This window comes from Ambystoma mexicanum, chromosome 9 (assembly GCF_040938575.1).
Source record: "Ambystoma mexicanum isolate Mex_15411 chromosome 9, UKY_AmexF1_1, whole genome shotgun sequence".
Taxonomy (NCBI): Eukaryota; Metazoa; Chordata; class Amphibia; order Caudata; family Ambystomatidae; genus Ambystoma; species Ambystoma mexicanum.
Genome location: NC_090931.1, coordinates 96,950,672 through 96,969,034, shown reverse-complemented (window position 1 = coordinate 96,969,034; position 18,363 = coordinate 96,950,672). Strand labels below are relative to the sequence as shown.

General features: G+C 43.4%; 1 protein-coding gene across 4 annotated transcripts in view; it reads right to left on the bottom strand.

The window, feature by feature from the left end:
- Positions 1–18,363, bottom strand: part of USP28 (ubiquitin specific peptidase 28) — a 977,853-nt gene that overhangs the window by 682,208 nt on the left and 277,282 nt on the right. For all 4 annotated transcript variants that reach the window (XM_069614230.1, XM_069614233.1, XM_069614232.1 and 1 more), the window contains exon 10: positions 9,672–9,820. In XM_069614230.1, coding sequence (XP_069470331.1) covers positions 9,672–9,820 — 149 coding nt within the window. The remainder of the gene's footprint in view (positions 1–9,671; positions 9,821–18,363) is intronic.

Below are 18,363 nucleotides of genomic sequence, written 5' to 3'. Positions count from 1 at the left end.
GATTTGCATTTCCTTTGAATAATTCAGAACACTACACACAAATCCTGCGTGCGAGTAACAAGGCTGTAGACAACTGGCCGCCTCGTGTATTACTCGAGACACTTTCTCTTTATTCATGCGCATGAGAAAAGCAAGGAAACAAATTCCCTCCTCTGCGCTTGAGCCGAGAATGATTCCAAAACTTGAGAATGCGCGCAGACGGGCAACCAAAACAAACGCTACCGTCTTGCGCATGCACATTCAGTTTTCAACCTAAAAAGCATGCGTGTGCAAGCAGCGTCTACTTCACATCGGTTGCCGCTGCGTAAGGAATCCCTTTGAAATTCCCTGGTTCCACAGCTTAATGGGAAAACTTAGTACGGTGAGGATTGGAGATCCTGAAGTACGCTAACCTAGTTTCGGAACTTCAAAGGAGAAAAGTCTTTCAGCAGTAACAACCCAGCTTTAAATAACGCTTTAACTGACACATGACCAGTCACAGTTGATTTCATGAACAAACACTAACTAAATACCTAAACTACTTTTGAAACACTTGCACAACCCTTGCCAATTGAATTTCTTCTTGAAAAAACATGAAAATAGGAATGCTGCCTTAAATGTCCCTCCTCTTTAAGAAACCAGAGCGCAGCGCTCCCACCAAAATGACCGCTTGTCTTGTCCCACTGAGTTTACTCTCCTGACCAGCACCAAAATCAGCTTTACTTAAACTTTTGGGGTACATTTTGGGCCTAAACTCAGATTAATAAAGAAACAGGACCTCCCCGTTTCAGGTAGGATAATGAAAGGCAGTTTAGAACTTTGCAGCAACTCCTTTGTTCTCCTATCTACCAATCATCTTGCTGCACCTTCATGACCAATCAATTCTCTGCTTCTTCCCCCCCATACTGGATTGGGACAGTCTCCCTCTGTAAAAAAGAAAGGTTAAGGATGGAACAGATCCAAAATGCGATTAAAGCAAAACATAAGAAATTAAACAACACAAGAAACCGGACAACAATAAAGGAAATAAGTGAATGAATGCTGAAGAGGAGTGATGATAGGTGATCAGAAATGAGGATAAATGGCCTTGTGGTGGAGGGAGGAGACAGAAAGGGGGAGAGGGGAGGCAGAGTTTCAGGGGTGTCCTGCAGAGAACGGAAGAGGTGAGCTTGGTGGGAGGGGGTGGCGGAATGGGAAGTTCTGGAACGCCTTGAGATTAGTGACGAAAGGTGGAGAGATACACAGTAATCCATTTCAGAATCGTAGAACCAAGAGTTTTGAGATGAATACATTTCAGAATAGGCACACACAATTGGTGAAGTAAATTATTCGAGATGGTACGTTTCAGCATTGAAAGGCTGTGACCCCACCATTTAGGTAAATCATGCAGATACTTGTGTACAGGTGTTTGGTAACAGTACTAAGATGGCATCTCAGCATCCGTATCCGGTCAACCGGGAATTTGTCTTCCATCGGTTAGGGAGATTTTTCAGAAACCTTCTGGTGAAGTGTTTCAGAAGCACCAACCCTGTGGCTGCAGTGTGTCCATTTAGGTTTTCCAAACTCTCTGCATTAGTAGTGTGGCAGAGCAATAAGGCACTCTCAGGAGGAGATGGGCAGGTATTGGTGCACAATTACTCCCAGACACATACACAATTAAATACATCACACAATGAACTGTAAAATATATTTACCATTTATTTAGTATTATTTAATATATTTTAACAAAACGTAATACAAGTTATTTTGAAACATTTACTAACAAATCCAGCAGTATATGGTGAAAAAACAAACAGTAATGGGTTAACATGTGTTCAGATGGATTTTCAACACCAGCCACATGGGATTGCTCCGAGAGACCAACCTAGTCTGAACAGGGTTGCTGACAGTCTGTCTAACCAAATTCTCAAGGTAGCATAGGAAGTTCAGCCAGGCACACTTCAGGAGACATGTAATGTGATAAAATGTATAGAGCGCGCATTCACCAGAGGCACCTTGGCGCTAATGATCCAACCCAAGTAGGCAGTGCAGCCATAAAGCTAAACCAAAAGAGCTTTCAAAGCACACCTAAACAGGAGGTGATTCCCTATGTTTCTGACATTTTGTGACAATCCGTTCCACAGCTTGGCAGCTGCTACCAAGAACGCACAGCTGCCAGTTCTGACCAATTTGTAGTGTGGAATCGCCAGAAGAAAGCCATCCTGAGAACCAAAAACCCAGGTAGGAACATAAAGCTGGAATTTAGCCTGAAGATATTCAGCTGCCAAACCATGTAAGGCACAATGAACGACAGAGCGATTTAAACTCAATGCGCTTTGAGAGCCAATGGAAATTCTGCAGAAAAGGTATAGTATTTGTGCGGTAAGGGGAGGCAGTAGCCACACGAGCGCCAGATTCTGAAGTCACTGAAGGCGCTTGATGAGATATAGAGGCTGTGCCAAATACAAGTTATCAAGATGGCTCAATACCAGTGAGGCTACCACTGGTGCATGAAAGTCTCTAGGAAAGAAAGGAAGAACTTTCCAAAGTATCTTTAGCTGCAATGTCCTACCTGGCAGATGGCACCAATTTGAGATTCCATCGAGAGTGAGGAAGGCAGCTTCAGTCTCAGACCCCTCACAACCATCTCTGGAATCGGAAAAGGTCCCTGCGAGAGAAGTCAGGAGGGGGACAACATGGCTGCAGCAGACAGATGTCCAGCCACAAGGACCTCCCGTCTAGTCCCCATTGAAGCTAAGCCAGTTGGAACTCATCTACCGCCCCACAGCTTCCAGGCAACTCCTGAGCTGAGATGACATGTAATAGGCATAAGCTTCAGCTGGACTGAGTAACACCTGAAGCTGTGGGAGTGAATGAGACCAACCAGAGGTTGCATATAAACATAAACAAATAGGGGACAAGGTGGAGCCCTGATGGACATGACAGGATGGAAAAAAAACAGAGGCCAAATGAAAAGAGCTAAGATTTGTGCCCTTTCTAACAAGAAAAAAAAGAGAAACGTGTCAGTACTGGACCAGAGATACCAGCTAGGACGAGGTGATTCAGTAGGATGGAGTGGTCAACTGTATCAAATGCGGCTGAGCGACCGAATAAAATATGGTGCCCCTAATCCACCCTGGTCGGACAGCAGAACCAGATCATCCAATGCCGAGGCTGGAACACTCAGTCCCGCGGCACGGGCCAAAACGAGACTGAAAAGAACTAAAGAAACTAGAATCCTCCAGGAACTGGCTAAGTAAAGGTGAGATAAGGGACTCAAGAAGTTTGAAAGGGAGAAGGGAGATTGGCTGGACATTTCCAGAAATAGAGAGGTCCAGGGAAGGTTTTTTGAAGAGGAGGAATCACCAATGCCTGTTTGAGGAATAAATGCAGTAGAACAAGAACCACTCTCCGCCCGAGTCACCCAGGGAACATCTTAGGCATGATTTCTTTCCAAATATCCAGGGGCACTGGGACCACAGGCGATGCCGATTTAAGTAAAGTGGACTATAGCATTTTCTCTTCAGAAAACACAGGAAAGGAAGACCAAGAAAGCACAGAGTTTTCCAAATTAGGGATATCCTCGATGTGCACAGTGGCAGATATGGTTGCCCGGATGTCTATTTTTTTTAACAAGGAAAGATAAGAGGAAATCCCAGAAAGCCTGTGATTGGACCACCGTCTAAGAATTAGAAGTGGATGAAAGTGATCGTACCAAGGAAAAAAGTTCCTCGGGTTTGTTCAGAGCTACTTCAACCCTCTCCTTTAAGAGAGCATTTTGCCCTGCGTATAGCGGCATGATAGGCTGTAGGGGTAGCTTGAAATGCCTGCCTATCACTATGCAGATAGCCCAGCAGCCATTTGCGCTCTGTTTGTCTACGTTTTAGCTGCAAGTCTTTTAGATCTTCAAACAACCAGGGTTGTGTCGAGAGTTTACAAGTCTTAACCATGTGCACTGAAGCCAGCTCATCAGCACATGATCACAGTGCAAGAGGCAAGTGAAGAGAGACTCCAAAATATAGTAAATGCCCCCACACGTTACAATAAAATCAGACACAATATCGAAAAGAAAGTTTGGAAATGGTGACATCATGAAACAAAGTTACAGATTACAAAAGCAGCATGCAGCATACACGCAGCAGCTACCTTCTCACGTTAAGTGTGCAATCCTCCTGCTCAGCATATTAATGCCGGTAGGAGGAGTCACGTGACCGCAGTACAAGCAGCAAGTGAAGACAGACTGCAAAACATAGTAAGTGCCCCGAGACGTTACACTAAAATCAACCACTATCTAAAAAGGAAGTACAGGGGACATGAGGCTTTTAAGTAAAGTGTAATGAAGCAATGTCCACACCTCTTTGTGTTACTTCTTCTTAAGTTTACTTCAAGTTCTTTAGTTACATATTACAGGATTAAGACATCAGGAATAAGACATAAGCAAACACCGGCACCCATCACCCAGGGAGGGCGGGCCCAACTGATTCAACATAGAACAATCACCAGAGCATTCTCCCACTCATACATCAACATTCCACAGACACTCAGGTGACATCATAAATCACATGACAAACCACATCAGACTAAACTAGCACTTCACAACACATCTCCCTTCTTACCGAACACATTCACAAACAAATACTTCACACATCATGTAATCACAAAAACACCAACACGCATCACACCCGGTCCAAAATACCATGGATATTCTACATGAAAGTCCCACAGCTATGCAATCCCATAACTCCGCCTATCGTTCTACAAGCATCATATTTATAAACCCCAAACACCTTCCGTCTGCCCCTGCTACGGGCAAACTCTAGACTGCCACTCTAGACAGCTACCAGCCCAGATCCAAGGCTATACCTTACCCAACAAACCAATAACCTTCACAAAAAAAAAAAAAACTTTTGTCCTTCTGCTCGCCCCCGCCACAGGCGAGCCTTCAGGCTGCCACCCTGAAGCGCCACTTGTCACCCCGACGCAATACTAGTCAACCAGGATGACAAAGAAATCACCATAGCCAGACAGAAGATTCAGTAAAACACTACAACCACCTCTAACAAACATCCAACAACATGCATGCCTCAGGAACACAAATACACAGGTAGACAGGTGGACAAAGCCAATCAAACAAAACCTAACCATACCATGGTGTACTGATCCTAAAACAACTTGAAAATGCTGGCCAGTCATCTCCAAGACCACCTACAAAAACATATGGTTGACTATCACTCTTCTCAATGGCAGTGCTATTCAGTCCCATAATCAAACCCTGACCAAAAATAACAATAGCCAGGAATAACACAAAGATAAACAAATCACCATGCGACTCTTCATCTTGAACATCATCTTTAACTTTAACATAGTATTAACTAGAGGGCGTCCCCTACCAGCAACACACTTTAACTTAACCAGCTGTCCTTAACGGCAAGAGTCGGCTTATCCAAACAGTGCACTAGTGCCATACCCAAAAGTCACTAGACCTACAACTCTCATTCTCCTTAGTGCAACTCTCACTTACCACACACTAAAATTCCTGACAAGGGCGCTACCCCCAGGATTTACCATACTCACAAATAAAACTAAAAGAGCCGCTACCTCACAATAGTTAATTTATCAAAACGCTACCTCCATAACCTAATAGTGCATACCACACTATAACCTAAACACAAAAGGAGGACGCTACTGCGACCTTAAACAGAGGCGCTACATCCCTAATCTCAGTAGTCTATATTCAAAAACGAATGTCAACACCGCTCATTCCTTTCTTGAATTCCATTCTTTTTAGTTAAAAAAAGTGTCCTTTTTACCAACTCGCGTACTAAAATCTCTTTTTTACACTAGTCACCACACTTCATTCTCTCCTTGACTTCCATACTTATTTACTCAGAGAATATACATGTGACCTTTCTCCTCTTCTTCATTTACGATTTTAAAACTCTCAACTTTATACTTAGCACATGCAATCTTTCTTCACTTCGCAATAGGATGGTTACATATGCCTAAAAGTGCATGTTGTCTATTGAACAACCATAACACCTAAAAATTCCTCAAAACGTTACGTTGGCTCAATCTCACATAAATAGGCTTCACATTGCATCATCATCTTGCATTGCATTCTGCTATGCACAATTTAACTAATCAAAAGTCCAAATACCTGCAAATCCTTGAAATATGTTAGGTCCCTAACATAATTGCAGATTTACTCACCACACACCGAAATAAGCTCTACAACATGCTTCTGTATTTACATATGCATTTTCTTTATATGAGCAACAGTCCAAAGGGCCTGCAAATCCTCAAAACTTGTTAGCACTATACTTCATCTCTAATCTCTACGATTACAAAATATGCAAATCGTACGAGGCATATTCAAATGAACACAAACACCCCTGTGTTCAACTCACTTATGCTCACTCGCCCTAGAATTTACTTCCGACATTGTTGTTGAAGAATAGCTTCACTTAACCACCATATCACTTCATAATTTGGCATATGACATACACGCCACACACATTTCCCAAAAAAATACAGAAATCTCACAGAATAAAATACAGTCATCTTAACATGCTTTACAAGATGATCGGTTCCCAATACTGGTAAATAATGCATTAATAAACCTGGTGACTTTAGACTTTTAATACGTAGCACGTTGCTCATCACATTTTCACAACCTATATCAGTCACCTTAGACGGGGGCGCTTGAAACGCATCACTATTTGAGACAGAGCGACATCAAATGGGCCAATCCTTAATTCACCATCATTCTCGTTGATACTCTAGTACAACTCCAAAATGGCTCACATTTCATGACGGAGCGGCATTTCATCTTCACAATCAAAGAGCTTTACTATTTCTCTTCGTGCGGACTCCGCTGCCTTGAAGATCGATCGACGCAGACTTTCGCTTCCATGTGTCAAACGTGACAATTACTCATTGGGCACAACCACAAAGTCCTTTAATCTCACTCAACTCCACGATCGCAACGTTGCAGCTCGCTGACTGACTTCGCTGCGTAACGTGAGGTGTCACGTGGGTCACTGCAACAAGGTCCTTTACATTAACCTGCATGAAATGAAAAATTCATTTCCCTTCCGCCTTACGTCGCACGCAGCTAGAGACAAAACAGGTCCATTATCCAAAACTGTACAACAATGTGCTCACTCAGCACAATGAAGTTCGTTCAGATGGATCTAAACGGTGACAAGCTCGAGACTCATCCCTCGGCGCTCCAACCAATCGCCAAAACTCTGCATCTGCCTGTGACGTCACCATTCTTTGCTCCGGATCGGAGCACAGCACATCTCTCCCCTTCAACCGTCATCCAGGTGAGCTGTGGCTTGCAATACAGCATACTGATAAAGTCTAAGAGCTGGCCAGCCAGTTGGTTTAAGCATGATGTGCTGCAGGCACAGCATGTACATGTTAGACAGTAGCAGTCGGACCGTACACCTTTACCATTTCGGTCCTTTTTCCCTCTGCTTGCAGTGTCAGATCAAATTGAAAGGGCAACTCCATCTGCCATAACTCGATGCCAGTCTATAATCTGGGAACCCAGGACCCAGCACTCCCATGTACATAAGGGCTGCTGTCCTGTCTGATAAATGCAGGGGCAACCTACTCACATGGATCACTTCCAGCTTCCTATTTCCACGACAACACTTCCAAACGCTATGACTGCTGAATCAAATTGTTATATAACCTCCTCCCTTATCCACCCTGGGTGATGGGTTTGCTTACTTGGGGGAGGTGTCTTTTCTTTCCTGGTCCAGATATTTACTGCACCGCCCCGCAGCAGTGCTCTTCCTTATCTTCTCTTTTTCAGATTTCTCTGCAGCAGGGCTCTGGGTTAGAGATCCTCATCGCCAATGTAATGAAGCAATGTCCACACCTCTTTGTGTTACTTCTTCTTAAGTTTACTTCAAGTTCTTTAGTTACATATTACAGGATTAAGACATCAGGAATAAGACATAAGCAAACACCGGCACCCATCACCCAGGGAGGAAGGGCCCAACTGATTCAACATAGAACACTCACCACAGCATTCTCCCACTCATACAACAACATTCCACAGGCACTCAGGTGACATCATAAATCACATGACAAACCACATCAGACTAAACTAGCACTTCACAACATAAAGTTAACCACACTTCGATACAATCAAGTAACAGAGTACCACACAGAGGTATTAATTGGGCCCTAACACACTAAGGAGGTAAAAATGTTGGGGTACACCATCATCTCACAACTCTAGGATGCACCTCTGGGGTGAATATATTAGACTACAAGATAAAATAAGTATTTAGGGAGTGGACTTTGCACCCACACAATCATTGTATGGGGAGGGGGGGTAGCAAAAAAAGAGTACAGACATGGCCCTTACTAAGACTTGCCCAGTAACCACCCCTGCAATATGAAGCTATGCATACACGTCAGCCATTGTTCTCTCTGCACCAAGTACTTTGCCTGGAGTCCAGGCCCAACCTTGTATAAGTAAGCCTTCTACGTCGTTTCCACCTTGACAGCAGGAAGATGGCAAAAAAGCAAAATGGCCAAAGACAGGTCTTAAACCACTTTTGAGCAGACATGATGGTGCATGGCAGTGAACGAGAATAATAAGTAAATATTAGTTCACTAAAACCAGCCTGTGCAGGACACATCAGACGGCATGAAGAATGTTGCCAAACAAAGTGAAAAATACACTCCACTGTAAGGTGGTGTTTGCTACAATAAACAAATAAAACACAGGACAACGTGGATGGAGGACACAGTTCTTCCTGCCTTGGTAACCTTATGGGCTGACTAGTGTCCCAAAATTACACTGATGAAGCACTTCAACCCTGATCTACAGGGTATAGATTCGGGGAGATTTAGAAGAAAAAGCTTTGCGGTGAAAAAGGGCAACTGTAGCACCATTCTCCTGCCCTATCTGCATGGTGAAAATGACTGGTGGTAAGGCCAGGTGCATGCATGCACAAGGTTCTGTGCCACTGATGCGGGTGCAGGCGACCCATGCCCTATGAAGAAGAAGAGGAAAAAAACACAAAGAAATCCATGTTTCTGTTGATTATGCACTGGACAAAGCCTCTTCCCAGAGAGATTGTCCCATAAGTATTAGGGGATAGAGGACAGAATTTAGGAGTGCATGGTTGCGCCCATGATGGCACTAGGGTTGCCTCCTCTTCCGGGGAAAAAGGTCAGTAAAACTGTGAGACAGAAGCAAACAAGATCAGTTCCTTTCACCAATGTTCCAGTTTAGTAATCTGAATTTCACACAGGGATTCTCAGTGCACCTTCTGGTCTGTGTGCTTGTTAAAATGCAGTGAAGCAATTAACAACAAATAATTTCTATATGCGTGGCTTTTCACAGTGGCTGGTTACTCATCCTAGAACAGGTGTAGTTTTGCAACACTTGGTTTGTCATTTATAAAGTCATGTACTTTTTTCTTGAACAACAAATCAATGTTTGGGAGAGTTCTAGCTTTAGCAATAAGTATAAACAATAGGTCTGAGATGCTCACTGATCTTTGGTTTAAAGGTTCACTGGGAAATGGGAAGTCGGCCTAACATGGTAGCTGAGCTAATGGTCCCTTTCTCTATTACAAAGGAAGCAGGTTTGTTTTAAAAAAAAATTTTAAAAGCTGCATAATGTGGTTATCTAATTGTAGAACTAACAGGTTTTTAAAATCAGCAGCAAAACACATGCTCACCTCTTGCACATACTTCACCGGATGGTCGGACGTGGAAGCTTCTGTTTCACCCTCCAGCATCGCACCTTCCAAACACTGGCCAAGATTTCGATAACCGTTTACTTGAAGGGGGTATTGGCCAAAAGTCTCAATATTGGAGAATGTTTTGCCTAAATGTGAAAGCAAAGCGTTAAAACAGACATTTCCAATGCACAAACCACATTGCTACAAAACCACTTGACCACACTGTTTCACAAATAGAAATATTTTTAGGAGTGGTTCTATTTTAACCTGTGTTATAAGCGGGCCTACAGTTGCACTTGATACCCTACAAAGAACAATACATTTAGCAGTACTCAAAAGAGTGTATGTCCATATCCAAACAGTTACTTTTGTTATCAAGCCTCTACTTCTTTGTGAGAATTTCAAGAGGATTTGTGCAAGGTTGTTCCTGGGAATCAGAATTAAGAAATATTAGAGGTGGTTGAGTTTCATGAGAAATTAAAAGTCTCTGGCGCATTCCAAGCAACAACATGGACATAAGAAAAAAGACAAAAAGGCTGTTAAGGAAAATGATTTAAGTTCGGGAGAGAAACAGTGGGGTGGCCAGGTTTAGTAGACAGGGACGCAAGAAAGCACAGAAATTAGAGCTGTGACGAAAGTGCAATAACTAGCCAACTGTTTTTTATTTGTTTTTTGGGTCTTCCAAAAGTGAAAAAAATGTTGAATTGTTTTGTCAGGACTATATTTTTATTTTTACAAATCAAAATAGAAAGTAGGAAAAAAACAGATTATCTGTGATAAATATATTTATGAATAAGACCACGAGGAAAATTTCTGAAAAATAAAATAGCATAAAATGAGCCAATATAGCTTGACAATATAAAGGTTTGCTTGAATTCAGTCGGAATGCAAGATTGATGTATTGTATGCTATTAAAATGGGCAATAATTGCAAACATTGTTATAAAGCTTAGATGCAGGAGAGTTCTACTACAAATACTAAATAGAAGCAGGAAATTATGTATGTTATTCCACGAACAGCAAACACCACAGTGATCAATATATGAGCTACTTGGCTGTGACATATAGAATGTTATCAAGCAACAGTTCGACATCAGTGTGCCAACCAGTGTCCACAACAGCATCCGACAGTTGGGTGTGCCATTTTGCAGCTCGGAAGAGACGACCGCCTTTGAGAGTTATTGATCCTTTTGCAGTTCAGACAGCACCCATCCTTAGAGAAAAACTGTTAGGATGATCGGATGACAAACATGTAGCGTTCTGCAATGTTCCCCTTAAGTTAGGCCTGACTCAGTGGCAGATCTGACTGAGCAGTTTGAATTAACACCCAGGAGGGGGAGATGGAGTCCTAAAGTACAAAAAAAAGAAAATTACAGGATGCTCCAGGAAAAACAAATAGCTGCGGGTGTTAAGAGAGACAGCTCCAGGCCAGGATGTACCCCGACATTGCAACCACTTGAGAACAGCAAAAGTAACAGTTTGGTTTACCAGCAGGGGCTACCACTTCAGCCCCAATTGCGTACGCAGAACCTTGACCTTCTAGAGGAGCACACAGTACCAGAGGATCCCGATGTCGAGGTGAAGGACAGCTTTGCCTCTGGAAGCATAGGACTCTCCTGAGAAGAGCTCATCTGTTTAGCTAAAGAGGACATGGTTCCAGGTGGGCTCTGTTTAGTGGCTTGGGTCCTCCACAGACAAACTTGCAGGGGGATACGGAAGGCCCTGTAGTCATCTGTGCACCATTGAAGGTGTAGGCAGCGACACAATCAGCGAAAGCCATAAAAACTCAATTTCCACTGGTCCACACATCGGGATGTTGAGTAGTCTAGAAGACTCTCAGAAGGAAATGTATCTCATTTACACATAGGAGCCTTTGTACACCCTACCAGAGTGCACACAGGCAGAAAAGAAAATACTAACCTTTCAGTGAAAAACACAAAAGAAGGGCTCAAAAATAGGCTATAGGACTTTAAATAAAATCGGTAGTCCTTTTGCTCCTGCTCGGCGGGAAAGTGGCTACCAACGTAGAAGAAAGAATATCATGGAGCAGCCAAAATACAGGTACACAGCTGCAACTAGTCTATGACCTTGACAACCTTTCTGGGTGAAAGGAACCCATCCTTTGGCAATATACAGCACCTTACAGTATCCCTGACCTGGGAGCCACATGGACTATGTATGGCAGCAGACCAAAATTCAGTTGCAACTCAGACAAACTGTCCTAGTTAGCAAAAATGTTCTAGGGGAATACTCAAATTAGCGAAAGGAGACAAAAAAATTGATTTCTTAACTAACCAAAAACGTTTTGCAATTGCCACCAAGTTGGTGCATCTTAGCCAATCAGATTGCTTTGATCACGTTATAACTGCTGGTACAGCAATGCAGTTTATCAATTCACTCATCTGCCCACATAATTGTTCTGCCTCCACCTCTAAATTTCATAATATGCAAATGTCCAAAGAGTCGGTGGACATCTGTTCAGAGCGGACGTTTGCACATACAATATGGCTGCCTAATTGTCAGGACCAACTGAAACTGAACACAGAAGCTACTGAACCCCACAGATCCACAAGGGTGTGGCACACTCAACTGGCCAGTTTACAACTGAGCCCAAACACCCCTGAGTGAAAGGGGAAGTGGATAAAATAAAAAGGTCTTCAGAGTCCTTACATCTACTCTAAGGGAAATCTGCATTGGTGAGAAAAGATGAGCGCAGGTAAGTGGTTTAGTTCAGCATACACACCCTCTCTGTCCCTTCGCCCCTTCACATATATCCAAGACTCAGTACCTGAAATGTATGCTGCTAGCGCCGCAAGGAAAATGCTTTGTTCACTGCAAGAGTTGGTCTGGATTAAACTGCTCTATAGCTGGGATCCAAACCAGAAACATGTCTCTACTTGTTCTTACTTTCAGCTCAATCAATGCCAACAGTTTCTACATAAACTTCTTTCAAAAAGAGTTAATCTGTTCTTTTTGGCAAAAGCTACACTAGTTCAACAGTTGGGGAAGCTTGGCAATTCCATTAGCTTATTTGTGCATCCTTTGAGGTCTCTGCGCTTGCAATAGACAGTCAATATTTCTCCAGGATCTTGTGTCGGACGCTGCGCTGCTTGCACCGAAAATTGCAGCTAGAATCACTGCACAGCCTAGTGCTCAAAGCTGTAACAAAAACCCTTAATTAGGGTGAATACACACAAACGATTACTTGCACACATTAGAATGCATGCTCGAACTAAATAAAACCCAGTGTTTCATGGTTACCGAGAAGACTAACGGAGCCGAGCGCAGGGTGCTTTCTTATAGCCCACTGGTGCTCGAGCTCCAGAAATAAAAACTACTGCTGGACCTCCGACCGCTACAAGAGGCAAGTCTCAAAGCGGTCGAATCTCAACAATCAATTTAGTTCTATGTCTTTTCCACCAAAAAGCCTTAAAGATCGGTCTTGCAACTTTACACAGACGTCTCTCCAAAATGGAATCTTATAGACAAAAGAAGTACTTAGCTTCCTCCGGCTCTTCTACTGCAACGCCTTATCTTCCTGAATTCCTGCCTGCATCATGATCACTCCACACCTTCTGGGGATGCCTTCCTTTCTCAAACTAAGATGAACTTTAGGCCCAGCCGTTAGGGGAGTTTTCCCAAAGTCCTGTGGAAGTTAGGACTTCACAAAACTACCCCAATGGTTTGTAGATCCCCAACTCGTAGTATCAGTCTGTACTACTCATGGAACCTTGGAAGGGTGGCAGAGCAGTCAGGCTAATCATAAAAGGAAGATGTGAGCTGTAGGCAAGTACACTGAACCTACTTACTAATGCACCCCAAAGAAACACTTACACAAATGTATAGTAATATATATATTTATTATATTTACACAAGAATCACTTAAATACTAAGCACAATATACCCAAACACTTAGGACTACTTCAGAAGACTTTTCAAAGGCCAGTGCTTAGTTTGTAGTTGTTCGCATTTACATTTGTTACAGCTTTTTTTTTTACAGTAATGACAGTTCTATCATATTATCGGTAATATCGTGCACTCGCGACCCTTAGAAAAAATACGGTAAACACATTTACCCTGCATACACAAATAAGATAGTGATTTTGGGAAGGCAAATAGTTGGTTAGTTTCATACTAGCAAGGCTTAAGGTTTTAAAGGCAGTTTCTTTGCACAGCAAGTCTTTTAAGATCCAAAACGCAACCCTAGCTAAAGGCAGTTCGGGAGGGGGCTTAAAGTCTTGAAAAGGATATTTTCTAGTCTCTAGTCTCTACGATGCAAGAGGACACAACCAACGTTGGAGACCCTGTTAAAGGACTCACTAAAAGATATACAAGCAGCTGCTTGGGCAAGAGGGGGTTGCCCTGAACACCTCTATGTACACTCAACGCTCTGGAGCGACTTTTCTTCGGATCAAGGTAAGCAATACCTTTTCCCCCCCCAGAGTACCTTAGGTTTGAAAAAACGATTGTGGCTGGACACACTGCCGCATAGGCAGGTACACCCAAGGGCTCCCTCCAGAGGCAAAACACACAAACATACCTCCCCCTCCCAGAGTGGTAGAAGGGAGGCTAACAAAGAACAACCACGCTAGAAATGGCACAAAAAAACAAAAAAAAAACAAAAAGGAGTCACCAAGTTAGTACTTCGGTAACCCTATTATACATAACCGGTGCTATGTACATAGCCTGCGGTAGAAAATTCACACGCCCAGTGCCACCAGCCATAACTAGGAGATTGTCTATGTGACATACAAGACACAGGAGCAGAAAGTAGGGGGATACTAGGTATCCCTTTGGCACTCCAAATAGGGTGGTGTGTGCCAATCTCTTACAATATAACGTTTTAGTAGAGATATTAAGTATTTCTCTATCCTTAACAACTGTAGTTTCTCTAGGATATAGAACAATAATCTCCAAGGAGAACCCAAAGGGTTCCCAGCAACACTGGTCATAAGGAATTGTGTGCTGCAATAGTAAAATACAGATGCCTTAAAGACAGAAAAGTAGACTCCATAGGACAGGTAAAACACAGAACAGAGTTCCAAAAGCCAGAGCCCATAAGAATGAATGAGTGGAAAAAGGCTCCACTCATTCAGGATTGAAAGAAATGTCCAGCAAAAAGTGCTTGGGGTCACACTAGGAGAGGGGATGAAGCATACAAATGATAAATGCCCCTAAAACCAACTAACAGGAGCCTGGTAATAACTGAACTTCACTACCGGAACGTTTTTATTTTTTTTAATTTTATTTAATTGTATAACAATTTTTACAAAAAAGAGAGATATACTCAAGTCCTTGTCCAGATTGAGATCCAATTTCCTTTTCTTATATCTGGGCTAAAAAGGGGCTACAGCAAGTTCAAATGTTAGCAAGCCTTTAGTCGATTTTCTTCCCCTCGGCTTTTACAGGTTCAGCGCCTTCAAGAACAGGGACACTCCAATGACTCATCGCTTGTTGTTGCCACTGGTCAACACTGCCCATAGATTTTCTAAATCTAGGGTGCTATAGTTCTTCAACGGATCCGCAAGGAATCAGTGTCTTTCCGTCACCAGGCCTGTGCACTCAAGCAACAGGTGCTTTGTGATTTCAATTGTGTCATGGGGTTTGCAAAAACGACAATTGTTCGATTTAACTTGATTGCGAATCGCCAGTATTTCGTTAGTTTTCAGCTGGTTTAGTCTAAACCTTAGAAAAGTTCTGCTTAGCCCCTCGTCTGAAAATGTGTGCAGATAACCACGCACCGTGTCGAGCTTCATTGAGTGCTTGGCAAGTTGGCCGTCAGATCGTAGCTGTTGGCGACTTGTTGGGTGTAGATCCAGTCTGCTTCAAACAGTTTCTTTGACACTTTATTTGGATTTTGGATCAATGTTTCCACAGAGACTTCTAGTTCTTTCAAGATGGATAGGTTGAGTTGTTCCCATCTAGAGAGCATCCAGTTATCACCACCTAGGATTTCCTTACGGATGAGGTACAGTACTTTGGCTTCAGGCGCATTGATGACTTTGCGATAAAGCATGAGGGTTGCTCTCATTTTTGTTGCTAAGAGGGATGATAGGCAAAGTTCTCTTCTTATCAGCGCTATGGGTGTTGAATTCGCCAGACCCAAAACACCACGCCATAAGTTACTTTCGTATTTCGCCCAGACAGAATTCGGAACCAGTGGCATTGCGTCCATGCCGTAAATCAAGGCAGTGACCACCTTAGACTTGAAGAATCTTAGAGTTGGAATGATCGAGAATCTGCCGTGTTTCCTGTCCACGGCCTTGCCTTGAGCTGTGAGATTCTTCCATTTCGACCACAGAACTTCTTGCATGGCCTTTTCCTCCTTGTCGTTGCTGATCGTAATTCCTAGATACTTAAATGCTAGGACTGTTTCCAGCTTCTGACCTTCGCAATACCAGGCACATTTTTGTTTCCTTTTTGCAGAATCACCCAGAATTAGAATTTTGGTTTTGTCATGGTTTAGCCTTGGGTTGTTCTTTGCCATGTAGGATAGCAGGTTATCGAGTTGGCGTTGCAAGCCAATGGGGGTCAGGTCCATCAAATTGATGTCATCGGCATACAGTAATCGCTCGATCTTAGAGCCTCCTAATGACGGTGGGAAATGCCCGACCATTTCGGTTGACTCCCCGTAGTCTGTAATATGGGAGTTAGAGTGAGGGCGCCAAGGGACACCCTTGCTTCACTCCTCCTGATGTCTGAATTTCCCCAGACAAGCGGCCTTCAGCACTAAGGCGAACTCGTGGAGGTACCCTGATGCAGGGCTTTTATAGGTTCCAGGATGGAGTCCGGGCAATCTTTGCTTTCCAATTTTGCCCAAAGATGCTGTCTATTGACCTGGTCAAAGGCTTAAACCAGGTCAATGAAAGCCACGTAGATAAGAGGACTGACTTGCAGTACTTTAGCCTTCAGAGAGCTCAGGAGCAAGATGTTAGTAGTAGTTCCTGAGTTTTTGACAAAACCATTCTGGAAGGGGTCCGCGCGGTGGGCAGAGCGAATCCAAGCTTGAAAAGCATCCAGTGCCAGATACTCAAACACCTTCCCCATCACGTCCAGGAGGGCAATTGGTCTGTAATGGTTAGGGTCGTCAGTTGCACCTTTGAATATGGGTACGATGGTTGCTTTTTTCCAGGAAGATAGAATAGCCTGGATAAGGCTGCAATTGGAGAAGATCTTGCTCATGATGTTGGCCCACAGCTCCGGATGTTTTTTAAGTTCCAAATTGCAGATACTATCCGGCCCAGGTGCTCTTGAGTTGTTAAATTTATTAAGCTTGTTTAGAATTGCTTCTTTATCAGCAGGAATATTCCAGGATGTTTTGTCTTTGTACTTCGTTCTGACAGCCGATAGGTTGCAGGTCACGTTCGGGATCGGTGAAAAAAGGTCAGAAAAATGGAATATCCAACGGGCCTCACCCACGTTATTCTGGATGTTATCGTTGGTCTTGTTTTATAACCCCTTAATCAAGTTCCAGGACTCCTTCGGCTTGTTTCCGCAAATAGCGGACAGCATTTGCTCAGAATTGCTCTGGTATAATTTGTGGCAATAGTGTATGAGCCAGCTCTTGAAGTTACGGACGGCCGTTACTCATCTTACCAGGTTTTCAGGAGATGGTGACTTTTGATAGGTTTTCTTCAGTCATCTATGCAGTTGTCTTTTTTTTCTACAAGGTCTCCGTTGTATGAATGTTGGTGTCCTGTCTGAGGTTTAGTTGACTTTGTGGTAGACATCAAGAACCTGGTTAACAAAGGAGTATAATCCAGGTCATCCCTGATCATTTTTGCAGAGATCGTGCCGTCATTCTGAAATCGAGTGTACTGAGCGTCTATTTAGAGAAGGCCTTTTTCTGAGATCTTTACACATTTACCTCCTTCGGACACCTCAAGCGGTAAGGAGCTCGTAAAGGGCTGGATCCTGGACGCCAGGCCTTCTGTGATAAGGAGGTTATGGTCGCTGAAGGTTGTCAACTCGATCCTGAAGGTGTGGATCTCAGGAAGGAGGTCCTTAGAGACGAATACGTGGTCAATCGTCCCGGGTTGATCCCCTCTTTGCCACGATGGAATCTGTAGGTTTGCTTTTGAGCGAAGCCAGTGAAGATTATGCATATCCCTGGTTGTCATTAGCTCGTCAAGAAGTTTCCCTCTTTGCCTCACTAGGCGCTTTCGGTCCTATTGCTTCGGGTGGTGGCCAATCCCTTCACACATTGCGTTGAAGTCGCCATTAATGATTGTACTGTGGTCCAGGTTTTTGTCATCAACCTCGCCCAACAGGTTCAGGAGCACGGTGGCGAATTCGTCGTTCGTTGTCGTTTCGGGATTCCAGTAGACGTTGATTAAGAGGATTGTTCCCCCTTTACGTGGATCTCCAGTCGTGTGTTTCCATTTTAGGATTGACGCCTGGATCCATTGAGGCGAGGGGAGTACTTCAAGTACGTCTAGGCCCGATCCAGCTCGAACAGTGGTTATGAGCCCGGCTGATGGTCGTCCTAAGACTCCCTTCGTGGCAGCTGTAAACATGATTTCGTACCCATCCAATTGGGGTTTGGTGGTCAGTCATGTCTCCTGTAAGCAGAGGATATCAAAATAGCCCAGGTTGACATCAGTTAATTTAGTTAAGTGTGCGAAACCCCGCATGTTCCAGCATCCTAATTTTAGCAGCTTGGTTGGGGTTATTTTTCCTCCATTGGGCTT